The sequence below is a fragment of the Oncorhynchus mykiss genome, chromosome 1, assembly GCF_057628025.1.
Source record: "Oncorhynchus mykiss isolate SJ-2025 chromosome 1, ASM5762802v1, whole genome shotgun sequence".
Classification (NCBI taxonomy): domain Eukaryota; kingdom Metazoa; phylum Chordata; class Actinopteri; order Salmoniformes; family Salmonidae; genus Oncorhynchus; species Oncorhynchus mykiss.
Window position 1 is genome coordinate 87,014,060 of NC_143022.1, and position 27,098 is coordinate 87,041,157.

Consider the following 27,098-nt stretch of genomic DNA (forward strand, 5'->3'; position numbering starts at 1 on the left):
GGAAGTGTTACTCTCTAAGCAAGCAGCATTACTTCCTTTACATGTTGACTGCAATCATTAGGGTGTTTTGTTTACAGTGGATATATACAAATAAATTTTATATTTGAGGCTCTCTCTCACTGATTGATGTACAATGTGTACACAGATAATATAAATATTATGATTTCAGTTTGTGAGAAGGTGATGTGGGGGTTAGATACATGAACAGTATACTATCAAGAAAACCTTTTTATAAACAATGGCAACACTGTCATGTTGATCTGAGCCTTGCTGTTGGAAAACCACTTTGGTGTCTGACTTTTGGCTGTCGCATATGCACCTCCCCCGACTTCACTCTTTGACTTTCGCCTACAGTTGGTTGCTTGAGCCTTACCACTCAAACACGCCCATTATCTGCCGTACTGATCTTGTTGAGTCTACCTTTAAAATGATAAAGTCAATCTCCCACCAGATTCATAAGCTTGAAAACCCAATTAGAACCCCCCCCCCAAAAAACTAAAACTGAATATCATTTATAGTTTTTTTGCTTTTGTTTTGTTAGTTTTGGAGTCAAAGATAATAGTATCGAGTTGGGATTTCCTCACGGACAACTTAAGTATTTTAGGAACTTTTCAACTACTTAGCTTGTTAGCTAATCCTAACCCTTTTTGCTATTGTAATTCATAACATATTATGCTAATTGTGTGATGGACATTCACATAGTAATACATACCATACGAAATGTAACATATAGTACTAAGTATCTCGTACAGAATAATACGAAATGCTCTGAGACCAGGTTGTGATATGTCAGCTGGAAGGGATACATTGATATTTGGCAATGATGCCCGAGATCTACTTCCCCAGAGTCAGATGAACTCGTGAATACCATTTTATGTCTCTGTGTCCAGTATGAAGGTAGAGGTAGTTGTGCTAATGCTGGATGTCTATGATACCCATAGACTTCCAGCCATTGCTCTAACGCTAGTTAGAAGTAATTTTGCGAGCCAACGCTGACTTCCTTCATACTGGACACAGAGACATAAAAATGGTATTCATGAGTTCCTCTGACTCTGGGGAAGTAGAGAAAGTGCGTCATTGGCAAAATCCCGAAGTATCCCTTGAAAGGATTTACATTGTTTTATTTAACCTTTATTTAACTAGGCAAGTCAGTTTAGAACAAAAACTTATTTACAATGGCGGCCTACTCCGGTCAAACCCAGACGACGCTGGGCCAATTGTGCACCGCCCTATGGGACTCCAATCATGGCCGGATGTGATACACCCTGGATTCGAACCAGGTACTATAGTGACACCTCTTGCACTGAGATGCAGTGGCTTGTGACGACCAGATCTTGTCATAAGGTGCATAATGTCAAGGGACAGTACCGCAGAGGAATCGCAAATACACATTTGACACGTTTTATTATTTAATTATGCTTGGCAAATGACATTTCTTGGGATATTTCTAGCCTTATTTTCATACTGAATTAACCCACTGAGCACAGACATCAATTCCACATTGGTTCAACCAGTGTGTGCTGGATTGCTTTTGTCTATTTTTAATCTTGGTGAGAGTCAGTTTGTCACTTTTTCTTTATCTTAAAAAATAAAGCTGTACCACGTTGTTAAAATGTAACCATGTAGTCCATGATATGTTGTTGTTGTAAAAGTCAATCATCATTGCACAAAAGCCCTGATTAGGAACACTGTAGAAAAGGAGACCGAATACATAAGTAAGAAGAAGGGAACAAAGTATGACACCTTGCTAAGAAATTTGTTCTGTTCATAAAATGTTCAGTCACATTGTTTCTGGATAAATGATTGTTTATGTTTTGGTTTTTCTCTCATCTGACAGGAATGCAGTAGTACAACCAACTGTTCTGCCTCCAGAAAGCTTTTCAGAATGATCTATCACAAATACAAAGATGGCTGTTCATTAATCAACCGCCACACCTGCCTCCTTCACACCTGTTGTATCGCAGGTTTACAATCATCACTGGCTTCTCTTCTCGCCACCCAGAAACACATCAGCTACTTGATCATCTGTTTAATGTTAAGGCTGTCAGAAGAGATTATTGGGCTTAGATTCCGTCGCAACATTACCCTTCAATACTTTACTTTGCAAACAATTACATTTTTATACAACAAGTAATTATGTTGTTGTTAACTGGTATACTTCAATAGCACAGTGATGCCACCAAGATGTCATGTTTTACACAAATAGACAACATATTGAAAAAAGAGCTAACAAACATCATTGAACATTCTCCATGGCCCATCAAATGGTAAATGCCACTTTGATCAATTCAGGACCTAGGAACAGAAATAGTGACTTTAGTGCTTACAGTGACTACTACTCAAATGCTGAGGTATTCTGGTATTGGTTCATCAGTGGCAATGAAGATTGTAGGATCAAGTTTTCCCTTTTGAAAGCATCCAGAAATACTCCCCAATACGAAGTACATTGATTTGGTGTGACAGTAAGAACTCCTCTTTCTGTTTTTCTTTAGGGGCTGCATAAGAACTATGTCAGCCCTGATAAAAAAAAATAGAATAAATAAATAATCCTCAAAAATGAGAGTTGGTCCGGGAGCAAAGTCAAAGGTCAGATATATTATCCTCATGATGCCCCTACGTCAGTGTTTCCCAAACGGTGGGTCGTGGCCAACTCAGAGTCGTTTTTGATCGCAGCCAGACTGGGTCCTGGTTACAAACAATTGTTCCCTTTACTTGGTGGGTCCAATTCCACAAGCTTTAGATCTGTCACAACAAAGAAAAGTTTGCAAACTACTGGCTCGTGTCATTAAGGCACACCGTAACAAAATGTTTTAAAATGGCAATCAGGTCCAGCTAATCTCTCTCTGTTTCGGACCGGTTTCTTCCATTTCATGTCTAATGAACTAGACCCCAGTGTCTCTTACAGTAGCCAGCCCAGCATCTTCTCTCCTCAGGCTAGAAGGATAGGCTTCTCCTCATCTCTTTTCACCAGCAGCGTGGACAACATGGAGGAGGAGAAAAAACAGAACTCCACAGCAAAGCTGAGCTCAAACAGCTCCAGATTGACACTCATTATCCACTCAAACACGGCAGCTGAGTGCTTGTACAGGTATTCCTCCTGTACAAACAAGATGGTGTCTTGAGGGGTCAGAGGTCAAGGAGGGGGGAACAGTAGTTGTTGGGTGACAGGTTATGGCATACCCTCATCGAGTTTATGCTTATAGGAACCTACACATACAGTGCCTTGCGAAAGTATTCAGCCCCCTTGAACTTTGCGAACTTTTGCCACATTTCAGGCTTCAAACATAAAGATATAAAACTGTATTTTTTTGTGAAGAATCAACAACAAGTGGGACACAATCATGAAGTGGAATGACATTTATTGGATATTTCAAACTTTTTTAACAAATCAAAAACTGAAAAATTGGGCGTGCAAAACTATTCAGCCCCCTTAAGTTAATACTTTGTAGCGCCACCTTTTGCTGTGATTACAGCTGTAAGTCGTTTGGGGTATGTCTCTATCAGTTTTGCACATCGAGAGACTGAAATTTTTTCCCATTCCTCCTTGCAAAACAGCTCGAGCTCAGTGAGGTTGGATGGAGAGCATTTGTGAACAGCAGTTTTCAGTTCTTTCCACAGATTCTCGATTGGATTCAGGTCTGGACTTTGACTTGGCCATTCTAACACCTGGATATGTTTATTTTTGAACCATTCCATTGTAGATTTTGCTTTATGTTTTGGATCATTGTCTTGTTGGAAGACAAATCTCCGTCCCAGTCTCAGGTCTTTTGCAGACTCCATCAGGTTTTCTTCCAGAATGGTCCTGTATTTGGCTCCATCCATCTTCCCATCAATTTTAACCATCTTCCCTGTCCCTGCTGAAGAAAAGCAGTCCCAAACCATGATGCTGCCACCACCATGTTTGACAGTGGGGATGATGTGTTCAGCTGTGTTGCTTTTACGCCAAACATAACGTTTTGCATTGTTGCCAAAAAGTTCAATTTTGGTTTCATCTGACCAGAGCACCTTCTTCCACATGTTTGGTGTGTCTCCCAGGTGGCTTGTGGCAAACTTTAAACAACGCTTTTTATGGATATCTTTAAGAAATGGCTTTCTTCTTGCCACTCTTCCATAAAGGCCAGATTTGTGCAATATACGACTGATTGTTGTTCTATGGACAGAGTCTCCCACCTCAGCTGTAGATCTCTGCAGTTCATCCAGAGTGATCATGGGCCTCTTGGCTGCATCTCTGATCAGTCTTCTCCTTGTATGAGCTGAAAGTTTAGAGGGACGGCCAGGTCTTGGTAGATTTGCAGTGGTCTGATACTCCTTCCATTTCAATATTATCGCTTGCACAGTGCTCCTTGGGATGTTTAAAGCTTGGGAAATCTTTTTGTATCCAAATCCGGCTTTAAACTTCTTCACAACAGTATCTCGGACCTGCCTGGTGTGTTCCTTGTTCTTCATGATGCTCTCTGCGCTTTTAACGGACCTCTGAGACTATCACAGTGCAGGTGCATTTATACGGAGACTTGATTACACACAGGTGGATTGTATTTATCATCATTAGTCATTTAGGTCAACATGGGATCATTCAGAGATCCTCACTGAACTTCTGGAGAGAGTTTGCTGCACTGAAAGTAAAGGGGCTGAATAATTTTGCACGCCCAATTTCTCAGTTTTTGATTTGTTAAAAAAGTTTGAAATATCCAATAAATGTCGTTCCACTTCATGATTGTGTCCCACTTGTTGTTGATTCTTCACAAAAAAATACAGTTTTATATCTTTATGTTTGAAGCCTGAAATGTGGCAAAAGGTCGCAAAGTTCAAGGGGGCCAAATACTTTCGCAAGGCAATACAATCTCTACAAGGCAAAAGACGTGGCAGTAATTAAAACATTACACATCAGTAAACAGGTAAACACACAGATAGACATCCTCACTGTCAAGGTCCTGTATCTTGTTGTTATCCCCTACCACTTAGAACTGTGTCTTTCAGGGCCTGTGAGTGTTTGCAAAGTTGAAGTTGTATGGAAGTGGACACTCCTATTCGTGCATTGTATTGTCCATATTATTTTCCTGAGTGTATGCACACCCAGCAATTTGACAGATTCAGGGGTTATAAGCAGTTATGTAGTGAAGGGTAAACACAAACCTTTTTTATCCACTTTTTCCAGAAAAATGTATCCAAAGTATAGAGAGAGTTACTTTACTTCAGTGTTTAACCACCTTTTTGTTTTTACCACAACATTGCTGGTTATAAGAGTCTGGGTTCAGGACTTTGGTTATAGTACAAGTGCAGGTGAAAGGATACAGCCAATGGTGACAATGATCTGGACCACAGTAGAGGTGACCCGTGCAGGGTAGAGGAACCACTCCATCTGGGTCAGAACACACTTCCTTGTGAGCACTGTGAGGAGCAGACTATAGAAACAGATACACAGGAAGCTCACCGCAGCCCCCAGGTAATGGGCCAGCTTCAGGTACTCGGGCTGGAGGAGAGAGGACAGACAGGTTACACTTAAATCAGGTAATCAGTTACCCTGGCTGGAGGAGAGGCTTAAGACAAGTTAACATTTAGCTAGTCTAGTTAACTTGTTCCAGTCGAGCTGCAAAACACAAAGCCAAAGCACTTGTCACACAATACTCAAATTCTACAATGGTGGATATGTTTGGGTGACAGAACATTCTAGGAACTTCTGCTAAAGGGGAAGAGTACAGTTCACTGGAATTATGTGCCCGATTCGGACATGTTTGAATGACGGCAAACTTTCTGGGAACGTCTGTTAGAGGAAAAGAGTTCACTGTAAATCTGAGCCAGAGAAAATACCTTCCAGCTAGCTGTAATCTAAGTCTGAGCCAGAGAAAATACCTTCCAGCTAGCTGTAATCTAAGTCTGAGCCAGAGAAAATACCTTCCAGCTAGCTGTAATCTAAGTCTGAGCCAGAGAAAATACCTTCCAGCTAGCTGTAATCTAAGTCTGAGCCAGAGAAAATACCTTCCAGCTAGCTGTAATCTAAGTCTGAGCCAGATAAAATACCTTCCAGCTAGCTGTAATCTAAGTCTGAGCCAGAGAAAATACCTTCCAGCTAGCTGTAATCTAAGTCTGAGCCAGAGAAAATACCTTCCAGCTAGCTGTAATCTAAGTCTGAGCCAGATAAAATACCTTCCAGCTAGCTGTAATCTAAGTCTGAGCCAGAGAAAATACCTTCCAGCTAGCTGTAATCTAAGTCTGAGCCAGAGAAAATACCTCCCAGCTAGCACATAACGTTCTGAGAAACATATGTTTCTTAGAGCTTGGTGAGAGTGTGGTTGTCCTATGATTATTTTGCATACAACCTTCCCACAACTTTCTGAGAATGGTGCAGGATGGTTGCTTGACTTTGGAACATTCAACACATTGAAGGACAAAAAAAATGCATTATTGGTTTGGTATTTTATTACTCTAACAGAATGTTTCCTAAAAGTTCACACATAGTTCCATTTAATTTCAATTTTGGTAATATTCTAGGTAATATTCTAGGTAATATTCTAGGAACGTTGCCCAACTGGTTTGACATTAGGAATGTTCTCAAATAGTTCAGACAACGTTAAGAAACAAGGTTATTCTGTTGGAATTTCAATACAATAGGTTTGAATCTCACTGATGCTGTGTCACAATACAAAAATAGATGTGTTTGCATGATTAATTTCAGAGGAAATTCATTTCCATGTGTCCTATCTGTGCTTGGAGTTCAACAAAGTTAACCCCCAAATAAGCTAGCAGTGTTATTAAAAGTCTTATTAAAACATTCACTGAATGTTTTAAGGAAGTTATTTAAAAACAACTCCAAATCACCTATAATTTCAGTTCTCAGAGCATTAACAAAACCTCCTAGGAAAACTTTCAAGGAACCAGAGTAAAACATTCTCAGAACCTCCCTGCAACCTAAAAATAAATGTTCCTAGAACAGGCAACATTTTTACTTCTGTTCTCAGAACATTTAAAAAAAACGTTCCATTTTACAGGTAAAGAAACATATAGAAACATACATATAGCTTCGTTCACACAACCAATGTGAAACCAAAAACATACGTTCCCACAACTTCCAAGGAACCAAATGTGCGAGCTGGGCTGTTACCAGTACCTTTCCTAAAGAAGAGACAAAAGACTGTGCATGATCTTCTGAAGAATACATCTGACAAACTTGAAATAATTAAAACGTGAATTCTGTCTACGTCTATGAAATAATGTCAAAAAGGTACACATTGACATGTCTATTTTTCTATTGTACTTTCCACTGATGTTCGGCCATCCGTAGGTATGTCTGCACACACTAACAAACCAACCAATTGTGTCATGGGTGTTTGTTTGCTTTACTGCCACTCCTCTCTTTGTTCACAATTCAAGATTTAATTGAACCGCAACTCAGGAGATATTTTTAACGTGCTTTGTCAGAGTCAGTAGAGTGTCAGTTCGAAGTACACTTTAAACTTGATAGACCTTTGTGTCTTTCTCTAACCTAGATATTAAGTATACTCCTGGATTTAAAATATTTTTTAATACATGTGAAGTTCTGTCTAACCTTGCGTGCCAGACTACTACGTTTGTCCTTACACTTCACCCACTCTCGCCCTGTCGACAATGACAACAAACATCCTGAGGGGCCTCTGTGTCAGAAACGTTACTTGCTCGATGTCGCTGTCTACAAGCAGAATTCATTTTTGCAGTATTGTGTACTATACACCCTTGTTTTTTCTTTAAGCACATTCGTATAGTGAATTGCATGACACCCTGAGTAAGGATGAAACTACACTATATGTGCAGAAAGTACTTACGTTGCAGTTCCCAGCCACAAAGGCCCCGACAGCCGCCACTCCACCAAACACCAGGGCGATTCTACTGAGCATGGAGTGGACACTGTTCCTCTCCAAGATGTGAGCATGGTGGAAGATACAGAACACCATAACTAAAAAATGGTTATTATAATGCATCTATAACATAGGGTAATTGATCAAATGTTCCTAAGATGATTATTACATTATTACATTATGTGCAATAACACATCTGATCTAAAACAATGTGACTATATGGTTGTTATTGTTGTGTAATTTAATTACAATCAACTCGTTAAAACTTTGGTTTTGGTAGATGTTTCCTCAGCAGGACAAACACGTTCGATAAGAAATCTGACATACCAAACCGTTTTAAGGGTGACCTTGAGGTAAAATAACATTAAGTACATTATGAGCACATACTCTAATACTATAATATTTGTATCAGTATAGACATCTGCAGAGTGCATTGAGATCCAGTATGACCTGTGGATGTCTACTGTAGGGTGAGCAAACTGTGCAACTACAAACTTACACAGAAATGAACCCGCATTAAAGGTGGCTGTGAACAATGAGCTTTCTGGTAAGCTTGTTCCACTCGAGCTGCAGAACACAAGGCCAAAGCATATGTAAGACACCATTATTTCACATCATACTGAAATTACCCAGTGACAATAATATTAAGATGACAGAGAACATTCTAGGAATGTCTCTTAAAAGCTGACACGTGTTCTGACGTGAATTGAACAGAGTTGAATTGAACAAATTATAATTCCATTTAAAATTCCATGTGAACTCAGTACATTCACAAACTTCAAAATGGAGGTCCAATTTTAATTTCATTTTCTGAACTGAATGAGATGAAATAGTGTTAGTTGACCCCAACCTTGATATAGTAGTCTATGGTTACCTTATGGTTGGGACTTGACAACAAGCTATTGATGTATTGTCTCTGCAGTGGTTCCCAGGGGCCCTGAAAACAGAAAATAATCATGTTTACAGACCTTCTCTTTATCTATGGTGGTCTTCAACCCTGGTCCTGGAGGGGACAGGGTGTGACATGCACACTTTTGTTACAGCCCAATAGCAGCAACACACCTGATTCAACTAATTAAGTTGATGATTAGTTTTAATCAGGTGTGTTGGTGCTAGGCTAAAACAAATAGACTGCATACCCTGTGGATCTCCAGGACTAGGGTTGAACAACGCTGCTTTAGAAATACGGATGTATAGGATCTTAATTTGAGCCAGTTTGCTACAGCAGGAAAATAATCCTGCAGCAACAGTAAATGTGAAATATTATGTGGATTATAATTAATGGTCATTTATGTAGGGATTGATATATTTTTCGTAAGAGAAAATCAAGTCGGAAATGTAAAAGTGGAAATGACAAACTTCGAAGCCTATTTATACCTCAAATACACTACATGTTAATCATTTCCTGCACTGCAGGAAAGTTCTCCTGCAACAAGGTGATCAAATTAAGATCCTACATCTGTATGCTTGTGTTACATTAAAACAATGTATTTCATTGATATGGAATTGGCTGAAAGAACCAATCACTATGGTCTGTAGGAAATCTCACAAACAGAACACAACGCACCAGTTGTTGAGGGAACACACATGGTCATAGCTGTACGCCAGGCCATACCTGAAACAACAAAACAAACACACTCATTTGATATGATTAAAGTGCCTAATTCTCTTAGCATGTATGGTTTTTCAATGTATAATATGATATAATATACGCTCCCATTAATGAACACTGAATACCTTGAGGATCAATAAGTAACCAGGAACTGATGTGGGTGACTAAGCAAAAGTACACAGATGTACGTGGTTAGAATATTATTAGCAGCCCTGTTACAAAGCCACTCATTTCCATATATGTGAATGCCTTTACAGGCAGTCAACCAGTGTCAATAAGAAAGTACCAGACTGTACTGTGTGTGCCCTCTGAGGACAAACAAAGGTTGAATCAAATGTCTCTACATGAACGAATAGAACCTTTTCCTTTATGCTGCACATCTAGTAACAATAGACATAACTGTGCAGTGACTATTAAGCAATAAGGCCCGAGGAGGTGTGGTATATGACCAATATACCACGGCTAAGGGCTGCTCTTAAGCACAACCCAACACGGAGTGCCTAGAACAGCCCTTAGCTGTGGTATATTGGCCATATACCACGAACCCCCGAGGTGCCTTATTGCTATAATAAATTGGTTACCAACGTAATTAGAGCAGTAAAAAATAAATGCTTTGTCATACACGTGGTATATGGTATGACATACCATGGGTGTCAGCTAATCAGCATTCAAGCCTCAAATGAACCACCCAGTTTATAATGAAGGTTAAATCATGTCTCACAATGTAGGAAGTGAAACAATTGGTTTATGTTTTGCACGTTGTGAGGTGGGCTCTAAGGTGGTGGCTCTGACTCTACAGGTATCCTAAATGTTCTTTCTGGAAAGTTCTGTTTGTCACATGCAGGTGGTCTAAGGGTATTTTCACAACACTTTCAACAAATCTTGATGAGGTTATGACATTTATATTGGAATCACTAGAACAACAATCACTTCCTGGTTTTAATAATCACGCATCTGTCACACCCTAATCTGTTTCACCTGTCCTTGTGATTGTCTCCACCCCCTCCAGGTGTCGCTTATTTTCCCCAGTGTATTTATCCCTGTGTTTCCTGTTGCTCTGTGCCAGTTCGTCTTGTATGTTTGTCAGGTCAACCAGTGTGTTTTCCCATTCTCCTTTTGCTAGTCTTCCTGGTTTTGGACTACTTTCCCACCTGACTGATCTTCAGTACCTTTTGAACTCTGAACTGGTTTTGACTTTTTGTTTGTCCACGGCCATTCTCTTGCCTTACAATATTTAATAATCCAATAGGATTGTCTGCATCTGGGTCTCGCCTTGTGTCATGATAGACTCTGTGTGCTTAGAAGGTGGCAGTATCACCATGAAGGTGATTTTATAAGAAACATAAAAATAAAAAAGTTTTCCCACACTAACTAGGTTTTCATCCAACCTTCAAGTTTTAATGTCACATGCACAAGTGCAGTGAAATGCCTTTCTTGCGAAATCAAAACCCAACAATGCAATAATCAATAACAATGTCATACAAAAAAAACCACGAGAAATAAGCAGAAATATGAAGAACACCGAGTAAGCACGCTAGCATATGATACAGGGTCAGTTCCAATACCATATTTACAATACGCAGCGATACTGGACTGATGGAGGTAGATATGTATAGGGGTAAGGTGACATGATATAAAATAGAGTAGCAGCTTGTATGTGAGTGTGTAGAGTCAGTATAAATATATGCAAAGAAAGTACATGTTGGAATAAAACATGACAGGCCTGATGGAAACAGAACACAAATATTGTTATAATAACCATCATATCGAAGTAAATCACAGACTCCTCAGGAAAGCACGCAGATTAAAGACATGATGAAATAACTTCACAGGGTGGTGAAAGTGCAAAGTAATGAGCTTGATGATCCTTTCCAATAAATAGCGAGGGGTATTATTTTGGTGACATGATCATCGAGGCTTGGCTGCCGTTTGACAAATAAAAATAATCTTGCTCTTCAATCCATAATAATCTCATAATGTAGGCTATACGTTTGCTGTTGGTTAGAGAACAGGTGCCAATACCGGAGTAGGCACACTCGCTATATGACGCAACAATTTTTGTGAGAATACCATCAATAGAGTTGAAAATGCGATGGAAACACATTTAACTTGTATTTTTTATTCGGTAGGCCCTACATGGGAATTGAATCGCAAAAGTTGTTTTTATGTGCACCACATCATCACACACAGATTTTTATCTGCAACAAGTCAATTTGATGGAAACATACAGTTGAAGTCAGAAGTTTACATACACTTAGGTTGGAGTCATTAAAACCCGTTTCTCAACCACTTCTTATTAAAAAAAAAAAAAAAGTTGGGTAGGACATCTACTTTGTGCATGACACGAGTCATTTTTCCAACAATTGTTTACAGACAGATTATTTCACTGTATCACAATTCCGGTGGGTCAGACGTTTACATACACTTTGTTGACTGTGCCTTTAAACAGCTTGGAAAATTCCAGAAAATTATGTCACGACTTTAGAAGCTTCTGATAGGCTAATTGACATCATTTGAGTCAATTGGAGGTGTACCTGTGGATGTATTTCAAGGCCAACCTGCAAACTAAGTGCCTCTTTGCTTGACACCATTGGAAAATCAAAAGAAATCATCCAAGATCTCAGGAAAAAAACTGTAGACCTCCAGAAGTCTGGTTCATCTTTGGGAGCAATTTCCAAATGCCTGAAGGTACCAAGTTCATCTGTACAAACAATAGTACACAAGTATAAACACCATGGGACCACGCAGCCATCATACCGCTCAGGAAGGAGACGTGTTCTGTCTCCTAGAGATGAACATACTTTGGTGCGAAAAGTGCAAATCAATCCCAGAACAACAGCAAAGGACCTTGTGAAGATGCTGGAGGAAACAGGTACAAAAGTATCTATATCCACCGTAAAACAAATCCTATATCGACATAACCTGAAAGGCCACTCAGCAAGGAAGAAGCCACTGCTCCAAAACCACCATAAAAATGCCAGACTACGGGTTGCAACTGCACATGTGGACAAAAAAATAATTTTTGGGAAAAATGTCCTCTTGTCTGATGAAACAAAAATATAGCTGTTTGGCCATAATGACCATTGTTATGTTTGGAGGAAAAAGCGGGAAGCTTGCAAGCCGAAGAACACCATCCCAACCGTGAAGCACGGGGGTGGCAGCATCATGTTGTGCGGGTGCTTTGCTGCAGGAGGAGCTGGTGCACTTCACAAAATAGATGGCATCATGGGAGAGGAAAATTATGTGGATATATTGAAGCAACATCTCAAGACATCAGTCAGGAAGTTAAAGCTTGGTCGCAAACGGGTCTTCCAAATGGACAATGACACCAAGCATACTTCCAAAGTTGTGGCAAAATGTCTTAAGGACAACAAAGTTAAGGTATTGGAGTGGCCATCAAAGCCCTGACCTCACTCCTATAAAAAATGTGTGGGAAGAACTGAAAAAGTGTGTGCGAGCAAGGAGGCCAAAATTCACCAAAATTATTGTGGGAAGCTTGTGGAAGGCTACCTGAAACGTTTGACCCAAATGAAACAATTTAAAGGCAATGCTACCAAATACTAATTGAGTGTATGTAAACTTCTGAACCACTGGGAATGTGATGAAATAAATAAAAGCTTAAATCAAATAAAATCTTTATTATTATTACTATTATTCTGACATTTCACATTCTTAAAATAAAGTGGTGATCCTAACTGACCTAAGACAGGGAATATTTACTAGGATAAAATGTAATGAATTGTGAAAACTGAGTTTAAATGTATTTGGCTAAGGTGTATGTAAACTTCCGACTTCAACTGTATCTAGTGGGAAAATGTTTTTATGCACATTTTTGAGTATTCACATGAAAATCTGTCGCCAATTGGATGTCAACCTAGCTATAGTAATCATGAGACCGTGTGAATTATGAGATTAATGGAAAAACTAAATACTGGCATATACAATGCACTTTATAAAAAAAAAATTGCACAGTATTTACATGTGACAAATCTAAGTGAAGTAGCTCAAGTACATGTTATTTAAGGTCTTATAAAAGATTAGAAAGAAAATATAGATATATTCTTGTTTAACTTACGTCACCCAGGTTCCAATGAGAGACACTAAGGAGAGGGAGATGGGGAGTAGACTCCAGAGGACCATGTCTTGGTAGTTTGGTGAGAGAGACCAGCAGCAGTAGAAGTACAGTGGGGACGCTCCGGGTCCAGACACTGTCGGTCTCAGTCTGGCACTGTGAGATTCCTCCTTCAGCAGAGTCAGTCATCCACACAAATGGCACCACCTTGTCCTGACAGAGGGCAGATGTGAGGAAACACAGGGAGGGCCCGCTTGACGCCATCTCACTGTTTGTTTTAAGTTACATAGCACACCCTGCACATAGCTGATAAACTCATGTTCCCCCAGTGGCAGTTCAGAGCTCTCCTGTACATTGCTTTACTGAACTGGAAACTTAAACTTGAACTTTCAGAACCCATTGTCCTTTATGGTTGTGAGGTCTGGGGTCTGCTTACCAACCAAGAAGTCACAAAATGGGACAAACACCAAATTGAGACTGCATGCAGAATTCTGCAAAAATATGCGTGTACAATGTAAAACACCAAATAATGCATGCAGAGCAGAATTAGGCCGATACCCGCTAATGATCAAAATCCAGAAAAGAGCTGTTAAATTCTACCACCACCTAAAAGGAAATGATTCCCAAACCTTCCATATCAAAGAGAGATGAACCTGGAGAAGCGGACCTGGTGCTCCGTTCACGAACACAAACAGATCCCACAGTGCCCCAATCAAATCATGAGAAATATATATATAAAATATTACTTGACACATTGGAAAGAATTAACAAAAAACAGAGCAAACTAGAATGCTACTTGGCCCTAAACAGAGAGTACATGGTGGCAGAATACCTGATCACTGTGACTGACCCAACCTTAAGGAAAGCTTTGACTATGTACAGACTCAGTGAGCATAGCCTTACTATTGAGAAAGGCCTCCGTAGGCAGACATAGCTCTCAAGAGAAGACAGGCTATGTGCACACTGCCCACAAAAGGAGGTGGAAACTGAGCTGCACTTCCTATGTATGACCATACTTGAGACACATATTTCCCTCAGATCACACAGACACACAAAGAATTTGAAAAAACAAATCAATTTTTGATAAACTCCCATATCTACTGGGTGAAATACCACAGTGTGCCATCACAGCAGCAAGATTTGTGACATGTTGCCACAAGAAAAGGGCAACCAGTGAAGAACAAACACCATTGTCAATACAGCCCATATTTATGTTGATTTATTTTCCCTTTTTAACTATCTGCACATCATTACAACACAGTTTCAAGACATAATATGACAGGTGAAATGCCTCTAATCATTTGGAGCTTTTGTGAGTGTAATGTTTACTGTTTATTTAACTTTTGTTTATTATCTATTTAATTTGCTTTGACAATGTAAACATATGCCCTTTGAATTGAATTGAGAGAGACAGAGAGAGAACTGCAGCTTTGCAGGACATGGATGTGTAAGTCATGCCTTGAATGCATATGTCTTGTCATCCATGTGTGTGTCTAACATCTTGGTTGGAAATTCCCAGAACTGTAGTGGCAAATTTGAATGATCCAAAATACAGCACAAAACACTATTTACCCAATTTACTATTTACCCAACTATGACACACATTGCAACTTCAATGGACATTTACATGAAACACTTACAAAATAATGAGATAGGCTATGTTTTGCTCTAGTGGCAGCAACAAAATCCCCCTTTTATCATTGCATACAGCACAAACAGATCATTGATTCATTCTCAGTAGTGGCTGGCCATTTAGATTTTTTATTTAACCTTTATCAAACTAGGCAAGTCAGTTAAGAACAAATTCTTATTTACAATGCCGGCCTACCCATAACCTGGACGACGCTGGGCCAATTGTGCGCCGCCCAATCATGACCGTTGTGATACAGCCTGGAATCAAACCATGGTCTGTAGTGACACCTCTAGCACATAGGCAGTGCCTTAGACCACTGCGCCACTCGGGAGACAATATTTGTACTTCGAGAGTATCTATAAGCTATATAGTTTGAATTGATGTTTGTTTATTGTAATGAATAAGAACATTTACTTATCAAACTAACGATTAAAAAGGTAATTGTGGAGCAATTGGAATCTATTTCAAACAGGATATGTGAAGCCAGCTGTGTCTTGGGTCCTCACTTTAAAAACAAATGAAATGGCTGCCCGCATAAGATGGAGTCTTCAACGGTTGATTCAGTCACGAAATACATCACATTTTAGGTTTGAGCTTCTACTAATATAACATTCCTACTTGTGTATGTCAACGTAATGAAGGTATTGCTGTGAATTCAACACGAGTGGCTGCCAATTTCCGTTAGGAATCTATGCTTGACCTAGCTAGTTAGCCAAGCTAACTGCGACATCGTTGTCAAACTTAATCGCCATCATGTTGCGCAGCCTATATTTCCCAAATTGTATACATATTAAAGCATATGAAGTAACGCATTTAACAACTGTTTGCCTGGCTATTGTTCCGTTAGCTTGCTAAACCTGTTATCAACTCGATTACTTAAAGTTTGAAGTAGCTAGCTAACTTTCTGAGAACCTAGCTAACGTTAGCTAGCTAAAACCTTTCTCAGTTACCAGTTTTGCAGTCGGGTCATTGCGGCATAGTCAAGCCTAATCAGTGACATTAGACAACCATAGGTAGCTAGCTAGCCAACGTTAGATACGTTATCTTTTTTCTTTGCTTGTTGACAAGGTCGCAAATTCATGACGCTTCAAGGCCATCCCGAAGTGACAGGTTTGTAAGGACAAACCTGAGATTAATTCAACTGAGTGGGTTTATCTCCAACCATCTAACTACATGACCTGACATGTACTGTCTGATATAGGTTTCCAATCAACACGAGAAACCAGTTCCACACACAATGCATTGGCCCGAACTACAGAAAAGTTCAACTTCTGCCTCTGACTGGACCCCCACAGTTCGTAGGTGAGAAACTGGCCTTTATTTTTTTCTACACAAGAACCATTTAACAACCACATTCAAATAATACAATTGTCATGTTTTTCCTGTAGTATATTCAGAGTAGTCCTATAAGCTTACTAGTGGAACAATATGCTTGAAGATTGACCATACCATTATGTTTCAGTGCGACACTTGTCCATTCAGACACAGGACACACCAAACCCACGGAGCTTGAAGTTCATCCCTGGTAAGCCTGTGTTGGGGGTGGGGACCCTGGATTTCCCCTCTCCAAGCTCTGCAGAGTGCTCCTCCTTAGCCAGGTTAGTACTGTTGGATAACAGGAATTGTATTTTTTTAGCTATTGAAATATGATAGTAGCAAGAGTCTAAACAATGACCTGTAAACATGACGAAACCAGACAGTGTGAATAAACTTTTCAGAGTGTGTGAGAACCAGTGACGCTTATACACTGAGCAAGAGGACAAGTAAATTAGTGTCTAGTTTGAGACAGACGCCTCACAAGTCCTCAACTGGCAGCTTCATTAAATAGTACCAGCAAAACATCAGTCAACGTCAACAGTGAAGAGGCGACTCCAGGATGCTTAAACTAGACACTCCAATGTACTTGTCCTCTTGCTCAGTTGTGCACCGGGGCCTCCCACTTCTCTTTCTATTCTGGTTAGAGCCCGTTTGCACTGTTCTGTGAAGGGAGTAGTACACAGCGTTGTACGAGATATTCAGTTTCTTGGCAAATTCTCGCATGGAATAGCCTTCATTTCTCAGAACAAGAATAGACTGATGAGTTTCAGAAGAAAGTTTGCCATTTTGAGCCTGTAATCGTACCCACAAATGCTGATGTTCCAGATACTCAACTAGTCTAAAGAAGCCCAGTTTTATTGCATCTTTAAATCAGCACAACAGTTTTCAGCTGTGCTAACATATTTGTAAAGGGTTTTCTAATGATCAATTAGCCTTCTAAAATAATTAACTTGGATTAGCTAACACAATGTACGATTGGAACACAGGAGTGAGGGTTGCTGATAATGAGCCTTTGTACGCCTATGTTAAAAATCATCCGTTTCCAGCTACAATAATCATTTACAACATTAACAATGTCTACACTGTGTAGTTCTGATCAATTTGATGTTATTTTAATGGACAAAAAGTTTGCTTTTCTTTCAAAAACAAGAACATTTCTAAGTTACCCCAAACCTTTGAATGGTTGTGTGTGTATGTGTGTATATCTATATATGGAATTGAAATTCAATTTTACATTTCCCAGTTAACTTCTTGATGCACCCATCCCTTTAGCGGGATCATTTTCGTCAACATCCGCTGAATTGCAGAGTGCCAAATACAAATTAAATTACTAAAAATATTTAATTTGTGAAATCACAAGTGCAATATAGCAAAACACAGCTTAGCTTGTTGTTAATCCACCTGGCGTATCAGATTTCAAAAAAGCTTTTCGGCGAAAGCATACCAAGCGTTTATGTAAGGACATCTCTTTCATCAGACAAAACATTAAACAGCTAGCAGCAAAGTAGATTGGTCACAAAAGTCTGAAAAGCAATAAAATTAATTGCTTACCTTTGATGATCTTCGGATGTTTGCACTCACGAGACTCTGTTACACAAATGTTCCTTTTGTTCCATAAAGAGAATTTTTATATCAAAAATACCTCCATTTGGTTGGCGCGTTATGTTCAGAAATCCACAGGCTCGAGCGGTCACGACGGGGCAGACAAATTCCAAATAGTATCCGTGAAGTTCGTAGAAACATGTCAAACGTTTTTTATAATCAATCCTCAGGTTGTTTTTACAATATATAATCGATAATATTTCAACCGGACCTTAGCTTTTTCAATAGGAGTGAGAGAAAATGTCTGCTCCACTCTGTTGGCGCATGCAAAACGCTGCCGACAACCAGCCATCCACTGACGCGGTGGGATCTTTCACTCATTTTTCAGAATAGAAACCTGACACTGTTTAAAGACTGATCAGACCATGTGGAATCCATAGGAAAAGGAATCTGGTTGATATCCCTTTTTAAATGGAAGGAAGTTATGCAATGGAACGGGGAGCTTTCAAAATAAGAGGCACTTCCTAGTTGGATTTTCCTCAGGTTTTCGCCTGCAATATCAGTTCTGTTATACTCACAGACAATATTTTGACAGTTTTGGAAACTTTAGTGTTTTCTATCCTAATCTGACAATTATATGCACATTCTAGCTTCTGGGCCTGAGAAATAGGCAGTTTAATTTGGGTACGTTTTTCATCCAAACATCAAAATACTGCCCCCTACACTCAACAGGTTAATGTAATTAATGCACTTTGTATAAGAAATCTAAATTCTCCAGGATTTGTTTTAAATCATTGACTTAAATCATTTCCTGTATAACTAGGCTGTCTGAACAGTGACATGGTCAGCCTGAAAGCCCAAGGGAATTTGATTTGATTAGGAATTTGAGGAATTGTTGTGTATTGAATTGTGAATAAAATAAATCTAATTTACCTAACATTGGAATTATCTCTGAATTCAAAGACTGACCGGGAATTTGAATGGAAATAAATTGAATTTACAAGGGAGAGGGAATAAAATGAAATTTGAGAAATTAACCCCATTTCTGAATTTATTTCTTAGTTGTATTGGTTTACTGTACTGATTAGCCTAAGTTAGTTATTTGCGTGCCTCGAGTCAGAATAAATAAAAGTGCAATGAGCATCTCCACTTTGTTCTGAGCACCATGTGGATTATAGATCATAGATATTACTGTACATACTAACATCATGAAATGTTTGACATGGACCATTCTTGGTTGCCGCTCCTTGGTTGCACAGGGACCTGTTTGGAATCGAAGGAGTGAAAAGTGTGTTCTATGGTCCTGACTTCATCACAGTGACCAAGGTACAGAATAAATAAACCTCATCTACCTTCCCTTTCATTTTACCAACCCTATCCACTTACTCTGGGATATGGTGTGCCATTATAAGACCATAATAACTGAATGTATCATGTCACAAAAGTTTAACTTTATGATTCAATACATGTCCCAATTCTCCACCCTTCTTCCAAAGTGTGCACTTGCACACTCCTTGTTGTGGATTTAAAAGCATAGGATTAGTACTGTATAAGCATTGACAGGAGGGAGTTTTCACTATTGCTAAATCCATGCAAGAAAGTGTGCAAGGGTACATTTTGAGAGGGGTGGTGAATCGGGGCCCAGCCATGTTCATTTACCAGGCCTTTGCATGTTTTGTGTTGCCCTTCCCAGGCAGATGATGATGTGGAGTGGACGGACATCAAGCACCATGCCATGGATGCTATCACTAAGTTCTTTGACAGTGGAGACCCCATAACCACTGGGGTTACCCACCATGAGAGCAGTGAGTATGACAGGAACAAAGATCTTCTTCATATTCTTCATACTTCATATGTTTGAGTGTGGAGTGCTTTTTGGAGTCGCACCCGCTCCGGCCACATCAATTCCAAGTCTCACCCAATATCTGACATCAGGACAGATTTTTTTCTCCGCCACCAGCATAGAATTGTTCCGAAAGCCGATCCGTGACCCGCCAAAAAACAATACAGTGCCTTCGGGAAGTATTCAGACCCGTTGACTTTTTCCACGTTTTGTTACATTAGACTTACTCTAAAATCTATTACATTGTTTTCCCCCTCAATCAATCTACACACAATACCCAATAATGACAAAGCAGAAACAGGTTTTTAGAAATGTTTGCAAATGTATAAAATAAAAAGGAAATGTCCCATTTACAAAAGTATTCAGACCCTTTACTGAGTACTTTGTTGAAGCACCTTTGGCAGCGATTACAGCATTGAGTCTTCTTGGGTATGACGCTACAAGCTTGGCATACCTGTATTTTGGGAGTTTCTCCCATTCTTCTCTGCAGGTCCGCTCAATCTGTCAGGTTGGATGGGGAGCGTTGCTGCACAGCAATTTCCGGGTCTGTCCAGATATGTTCGATCTGGTTCAAGTCCGGGCTCTGGCTTGGCCATTCAGAGACTTGTCCTGAAGCCACTCCTGTGTTGTCTTGGCTGTGTGCTTAGGATCGTTGTCCTGTTGGAAGGTGAACCGTTGCCCCAGTCTGAGGTCCTGAGCGCTCTTGAGCTGGTTTTCATCAAGGATTTCTCTGTACTTTGCCTCAATCCTGACTAGTCTCCCAGTCCCTACCGCTGAAAAAGAAGCATGCTGCCACCATATGCTTCACCGTAGGGATGGTTCCAGGTTTCCTCCAGACGTGACACTTTGCATTCAGGCCAAAGAGTTCAGTCTTGGTTTCATCAGACCAGAGAATCTTGTTTCTCATGGTCAGAGTCCTTTAGGTGCCTTTTGGCAAACTCCAAGCAGGCTGTCATGTGCCTTTTACTGAGGAGTGGCTTCTGTCTGGACACTACCATAAAGGCCTGATTGGTGGAGTGCTGCAGAGATGGTTGTCCTTCTGTAAGGTTCTCCCATCTCCAGGGGAACTCTGTCAGAGTGACCATCGGGTTCTTGGTCACCTACCTGACCAAGGCCCTTCTCCCGATTGCTCAATTTGGCTTGGCGGCCAGCACTAGGAAGAGTCTTGGTGGTTCCAAACTTCTTCCATTTAAGAATGATGGAGGCCACTGTGTTCTTGGGAACAATCGGTGCTGCAGACATTTTTTGGTACCCTTCTCCAGATCTGTTCCTCAACATAATGCTGTCTTGTAGCTCTACGGACAATTCCTTTGACCTCATAGCTTGGTTTTTGCTCTGACAAGCACTGGGACCTTATATAGACTGGGACCTTATATAGACAGGTGTGTGCCTTTCCAAATCATGTCCAATCAATTACATTTACCACAGGTGGACTCCTCCAATCAAGTTGTAGAAACATCTCAAGGATGATCAATGGAAACAAGATGCACCTGAGCTCCATTTTGAGTCTCATAGCAACTTTTTTTTGCTTTGTCATATGGGGTATTGTGTATAGATTGTTTAAATAATCCAATAGTTTAATTAAAACTTAAACAATTCCCATAATTTCATAGGCTATAGGCTGCAAAAATAGCCTATGTCTATTATTAGGTAGGCTATTGGCTACTCAAACTTTTAAAAGCTGCACTGGATTATATTTGATATGGCCTAAGTTTGGTCTAAATGGATGCCTGAATGAATGGAATGATTAACAGAATTATTGTAAACAAATGCCTGCTTGCACTTTTGTAGACTGTGTCCATCTACCGTGCTGTCCTTCTTGTCCACAATGACTACAAAATCCTTCCAAACTGGATTTGACTCGGGTAGCACCTGTATTTCATCATCATAAACGTTCTTATTATTTCTACTGTTAGGTTTGCCATTTTCACATGAGCTAGGAGTCAGGGAAAATAAACTTGACAACGTATTGTTGTGTGGCAGAAGGGAATATAAACTCTGCACGTGGACAAATTATGTTTCAACACCACACAAATAGGCTACTAATGGGGAGAGTTACCTGCTCCACTGTCTCGCTGCGTGGCTGGTAACCTTCGCTATGTCTGCCTCACTGTGAACATAGCCTAATGAAATTCACAACACAATTCAACACAAGTTCATGGATTGGTAAAAAAAAAAAAAAAAGAGAGTATCTTGATTTAAAACGTTTCCGACCGCAATATAATTGTGCTCAGCCGACCCGTGGGTTGATACAATGTTTTCATTCTACCCGCCAACCGATTTTTTTTTTGCATGTTTGTTTCTTGGAATTATGAACTTTTCAACATGCTGTTCCTGTCTTAGGTCACTCTGAAGATGATGATGAAATTGTTTCAATGATAAAGGAGCTTCTAGATACACGGATCAGGTAAAATCCCCACATGCTATTAGTATGATCAGTCTGTCACTCTCATCATGTTTTGCTGTAGATACATGGATCAGGTAAAATCCCCACATGCTATTAGTATGATCAGTCTGTCACTCTCATCATGTTTTGCTGTAGATACATGGATCAGGTAAAATCCCCACATGCTATTAGTATGATCAGTCTGTCACTCTCATCATGTTTTGCTGTAGATACATGGATCAGGTAAAATCCCCACATGCTATTAGTATGATCAGTCTGTCACTCTCATCATGTTTTGCTGTAGATACATGGATCAGGTAAAATCCCCACATGCTATTAGTATGATCAGTCTGTCACTCTCATCATGTTTTGCTGTAGATACATGGATCAGGTAAAATCCCCACATGCTATTAGTATGATCAGTCTGTCACTCTCATCATGTTTTGCTGTAGATTCATGGATCAGGTAAAATCCCCACATGCTATTAGTATGATCCGTCTGTCACTCTCATCATGTTTTGCTGTAGATACATGGATCAGGTAAAATCCGCACATTCTCTCAGTATGATGAATGTGTTTTACTGACAATATTTTGTTAATCTAGTACAGAGTTTTCAAACTCTGGTCCTCCAGAACCACCTCAATAGCACACATATTTGTAGCCCCTGATACCGACGACCGGGTAGGCGTGCTTTGCACCGGTTAGGCGTGCTTTGCACCGGGTGACCGGGTGGGCGTGCTTTGCACCGGGTGACCGGGTAGGCGTGCTTTGCACCGGGTGAAAGTTGATTGCATTTATTTTGGAACCGGGCTGCCTCCCAGCGTGAGCCAGGTGCAGCGTTTAAAGCCATCGGCGAATTCGGCTCAAAACAAAAGTTACAGTGCATTCGGAAAGTATTCAGACCCCTTGACGTTTTCCACATGTTGTTACGTTAGTCTTACAAATGTATTTAATTCATTTTAGAATAAGGCTGTAACATAACAAAATGTGGAAAAGTCAAGGGGTCTGAATACTTTCCGAATGCACTGTGAGTAATTAAGCATGTTGAGTAATGCAAAAGTGATTGCTTTTGATAAAAACACTGTCTTCCCAATGAAAACTAGAACATTCAAACATATATACATATTAAAGAGATGTATGTTTCTGGACAATGCACCGTGCTGCCTTGTTGACAACATGACCGAGTGGTGCAGATTAATCAAATCAAATCTATTTATATAGCCTTTCGTACATCAGCTGATATCTCAAAGTGCTGTACAGAAACCCAGCCTAAAACCCCAAACAGCAAGCAATGCAGGTGTAGAAGCACGGTGGCTAGGAAAAACTCCCTAGAAAGGCCAAAACCTAGGAAGAAACCTAGAGAGGAACCAGGCTATGTGGGGTGGCCAGTCCTCTTCTGGCTGTGCCGGGTGAAGATTATAACAGAACATGGCCAAAATGTTCAAATGTTCATAAATGACCAGCATGGTCGAATAATAATAATAAGGCAGAACAGTTGAAACTGGAGCAGCAGCACGGTCAGGTGGACTGGGGACAGCAAGGAGTCATCATGTCAGGTATTCCTGGGGCATGGTCCTAGGGCTCAGGTCCTCCGAGAGAGAGAGAGAGAAAGAAGGAGAGAATTAGAGAACGCACACTTAGATTCACACAGGACACCGAATAGGACAGGAGAAGTACTCCAGATATAACAAACTGACCCTAGCCCCCCGACACACAAACTACTGCAGCATAAATACTGGAGGCTGAGACAGGAGGGGTCAGGAGACACTGTGGCCCCATCCGAGGACACCCCCGGACAGGGCCAAACATGAAGGATAGATTACTGTTCCATTTGAGCAGGGTGCCCCTCCCTCACCTCTTTTCCTCACGCCATGGGCCATGGGCCATAGACCAGTGCCCTGCGGCTCAGTAAAATCAAACCCGCCAGTTCAGGGCCTGATGATTAGTTGACAAGTTGAATCCAGTGTGCTTGTCCAGTGCTACAACAAAAATGTGTCCTGAAGGACTGGAGTTGGAGAACGCTGATCTAGTACAATATGACCCATTTGTGGAATCTGAGCCCTAGAGGCATCCTAGGAAAGTTTTGTCCACAGTCATGATAAAGATGTTTTGGCTCAGAAGCTCTTCAAGCTAAATGCAATCTGGCAGATTGTTTGGGCACTGAAGTTGTTCCACAAACAAATGATAGAAGTGATGTTGATATGAAATATAGACTATAATAATGCTATTGTCAAGGATTTCTCCTATCCCCTCCCCTCTTAAACTCCTCATCTTCCTCTCCATTCTTCTGTCCCTCCTAGTTTTTAATAACAATTGTAATAATACCTGTTATGTTGTTGAATGACAAACTAACCTGATAAGCCCTCCTGTCACACACAGGCCCACGGTGATGGAGGATGGCGGTGATGTCATCTTCAAGGGCTTTGAGAACGGCACGGTGAAGCTGAAGCTGGTTGGCTCATGCACCGGCTGCCCCAGCTCTACTGTCACCCTGAAGAATGGCATCCAGAACATGCTGCAGTTCTACATCCCTGAGGTGGATGACGTGGAACAGGTGAGAGGGTGAATACAAAGAGGGAGTAGGAGAAGAGGAGGAGGAGGAGAGAGAAACGCACAGAGGCAGAAATAGTGTGGAGTAGGGAGAAGGAGTTGGAGGGGAATGGAGAGAGAGGAGTAGGAGTTAGAGGGGAATGGAGTGAGTACTAAATCATGAAGTTGGAACAGCATCTGCTTTGTGATGTCAAATCAAAGTGTATTGGCCACGTACACAGCTTAGCAGCTTATATAATCGGGTGCAGCGAAATGCTTATGTTACTAACTCCTAACAATGCAGTAAAATGTCAAACAAGTTCAAAAATTACCAATAATTTAAAAAAAGAAATCAAGTAATGTCATAAGAATCCAATGAACAACCCAAATAACACTAACAGTAATCCAAATGCAATATTTATGTATATACACCGGATTCATTTATATAATATATACTACGAATATGTACAGCAGTAGAGTGAGCTATGTCAACTGCAGTATATAAATAAATATGCAGTGTGTATAAAGTGTCAATTATAGCTGTTCTTTTTGTTTGGTTTCTGTAGGTGGAAGATGAAGTGGATCATGTAAATGCAACGGTTTTCACCGAGTTGGAACGCAAGTTAGGAGACATATAAAACTTCTGTCAGCCCCCAGGCCTATAGATAAAGTCTGTTGTATAGAAGCCTTGCAAACCAGGTAGATACTGCTTCCGCTACCTTAGTGCAATGTTCATGTTTTAAAATAATATTCAGCATTGCCCTTTCAAAATACCAACTGTAGTGTGCTGTAGGCTGTTGTTTTTGTCTTTCATTTACTCAAATACTGTATATTACTATTACAATGAAGCCAGGCCACACACTGACACATTTATACTGTTTCTCTTCCATTGTAAAGGCCGAAAACTCTGAAGAAGGCAGTTATGTTATATATTTTATATTTATTTCTTTGCAGGTTGAGTTACAAATTTACCCTCATATGTTTAAAAAAATATATATATTCTCTGATGAAAGGACATTCTGTGATGGTTTGAGTTAAGGGATATGGTTTAAATCTATCCCTAGGCCAAGCATGACCAATTGTTTATATGAAATGATCACAAGATATGGCACAGTTAAAACGACAAAATGATTTAGCTGTATATGTTTCTTTGTGAATGCATTGTTCAGGAGTCTACACATAGTAATCACATTAACACATTTACATTTATGGCATGGGCACATGCTCATTTATATTTAATCTCTCGTGGAGAGACGACGTAAACAAATGGTATCATAGATATGTCAACGGGATGCATGACATAACGAGCAGCATTAATTCTGTTGCTTGGGTTTTTCTTCACTGGTTATTTGGACACATCACGATTTTGTAGGTGTTGGCATCTTTCACATTTTGGAAGGAGAGGGGACATTCGGCCCATTTTGACTTGCCTGTAAATTGCAGAGAGAGTGGAGCTCTTCGTTCCGATTCTCGTTCTGTATCTTCTCCTAATACGTATGGACCCAGAACTTAATCGAGCATCTGACCAATTCCACAATACTTTAGTTCTGGGTTAACCAAGATTAATTTATATTCATCATATAGATTGCAGTACATCTACTCTTAAAGAAAGCTTTATGTGAAATACTGTGATAAATGTTGCGCAATGATTCAAGTTCTTTGAATGGATACTAATCACCCATTCACTTGTATATGCATTGCAATTGTAACAGTTCCAGCTGCAATCTCATATGGCTGATACAGAAGTCCGAATCATACTAGTATCACAAAGGAAAATGTAATGGTTATTTTGTCCCATTCGTGGAATCATCTCGTTGTATTATTATATTGCTCTTGTTTTCAGAAACCAAAACTTGTGGGAATAACCTTTTGATATAGCTTTGCTGTCTTTGTTTCCAACATCAACTCAATAATCAGATTTATCAAATAAAATTTGATTGATCACATACACATATTTAGCAGATGTTATTGCTGGTGTAGCAAAATGCTTGCGTTCCTAGATCCAACAGTGCAGTAGTATCTAACAATTCACGACAGTACACACAACTCCAAAAGTAAAATACCGGAGTTAAGAAATATATCAATATTAGGATGAGCAATGTTGGAGTGGCATTGACTAAAATAAAGTATATACATATGAAATGAGTAAAGCAGTATGTAAACATCATTAAAGTGACCAGTGATTCTATGGATATAGGGCAGCAGCCTCTTAGGTGCAGGGTTGAGTAACCGGGTGGTAGCTGGCTAGGGATGGACATAGGCAATGTATATTATGCAATATTTTCCATATATTATTTCTCACACGGTATATTATCACACACTATCTTTAATATTT

General features: G+C 40.0%; 2 protein-coding genes across 2 annotated transcripts; one reads left to right on the forward strand and one right to left on the reverse strand.

The window, feature by feature from the left end:
• Positions 1-1,387: 1,387 nt before the first annotated feature.
• On the reverse strand, positions 1,388-15,399 carry LOC110530866 (transmembrane protein 150A). The gene is made up of 7 exons (XM_021614159.3): positions 13,517-15,399; positions 9,397-9,444; positions 8,704-8,766; positions 8,329-8,396; positions 7,797-7,927; positions 5,293-5,470; positions 1,388-3,117 (listed from the first exon to the last, which is right to left on the reverse strand). Exons 1-7 carry the CDS (start codon positions 13,579-13,581, stop codon positions 2,930-2,932), a joined length of 741 nt encoding a protein of 246 aa, XP_021469834.1. The 5' UTR covers positions 13,582-15,399; the 3' UTR covers positions 1,388-2,929.
• Positions 15,385-26,713, forward strand: zgc:110319 (NifU family protein). Its single transcript, XM_021614180.3, has 8 exons — positions 15,385-15,733; positions 16,348-16,448; positions 16,609-16,744; positions 19,265-19,331; positions 19,699-19,810; positions 22,192-22,255; positions 24,614-24,788; positions 25,330-26,713. Exons 1-8 carry the CDS (start codon positions 15,669-15,671, stop codon positions 25,399-25,401), a joined length of 792 nt encoding a protein of 263 aa, XP_021469855.1. The 5' UTR covers positions 15,385-15,668; the 3' UTR covers positions 25,402-26,713.
• The last annotated feature ends 385 nt before the right edge of the window (positions 26,714-27,098 follow it).

Bases quoted from the DNA above. Each gene is read 5' to 3' on its own strand.
- LOC110530866 (XM_021614159.3), bottom strand. From the start codon at position 13,581: ATGGTCCTCTGGAGTCTACTCCCCATCTCCCTCTCCTTAGTGTCTCTC. The intron at 7,928-8,328 runs GTAAGTTTGTAG...ACCATTTTTTAG, and splicing joins TAATGCGGGTTCATTTCTGT to TTATGGTGTTCTGTATCTTC. The intron at 5,471-7,796 runs GTAAGTACTTTC...TCTCTCCTCCAG, and splicing joins TTGTGGCTGGGAACTGCAAC to CCCGAGTACCTGAAGCTGGC.
- zgc:110319 (XM_021614180.3), top strand. From the start codon at position 15,669: ATGGCTGCCCGCATAAGATGGAGTCTTCAACGGTTGATTCAGTCACGA. The intron at 15,734-16,347 runs GTTTGAGCTTCT...TGTCTGATATAG, and splicing joins CGAAATACATCACATTTTAG to GTTTCCAATCAACACGAGAA. The intron at 16,449-16,608 runs GTGAGAAACTGG...ATTATGTTTCAG, and splicing joins TGGACCCCCACAGTTCGTAG to TGCGACACTTGTCCATTCAG.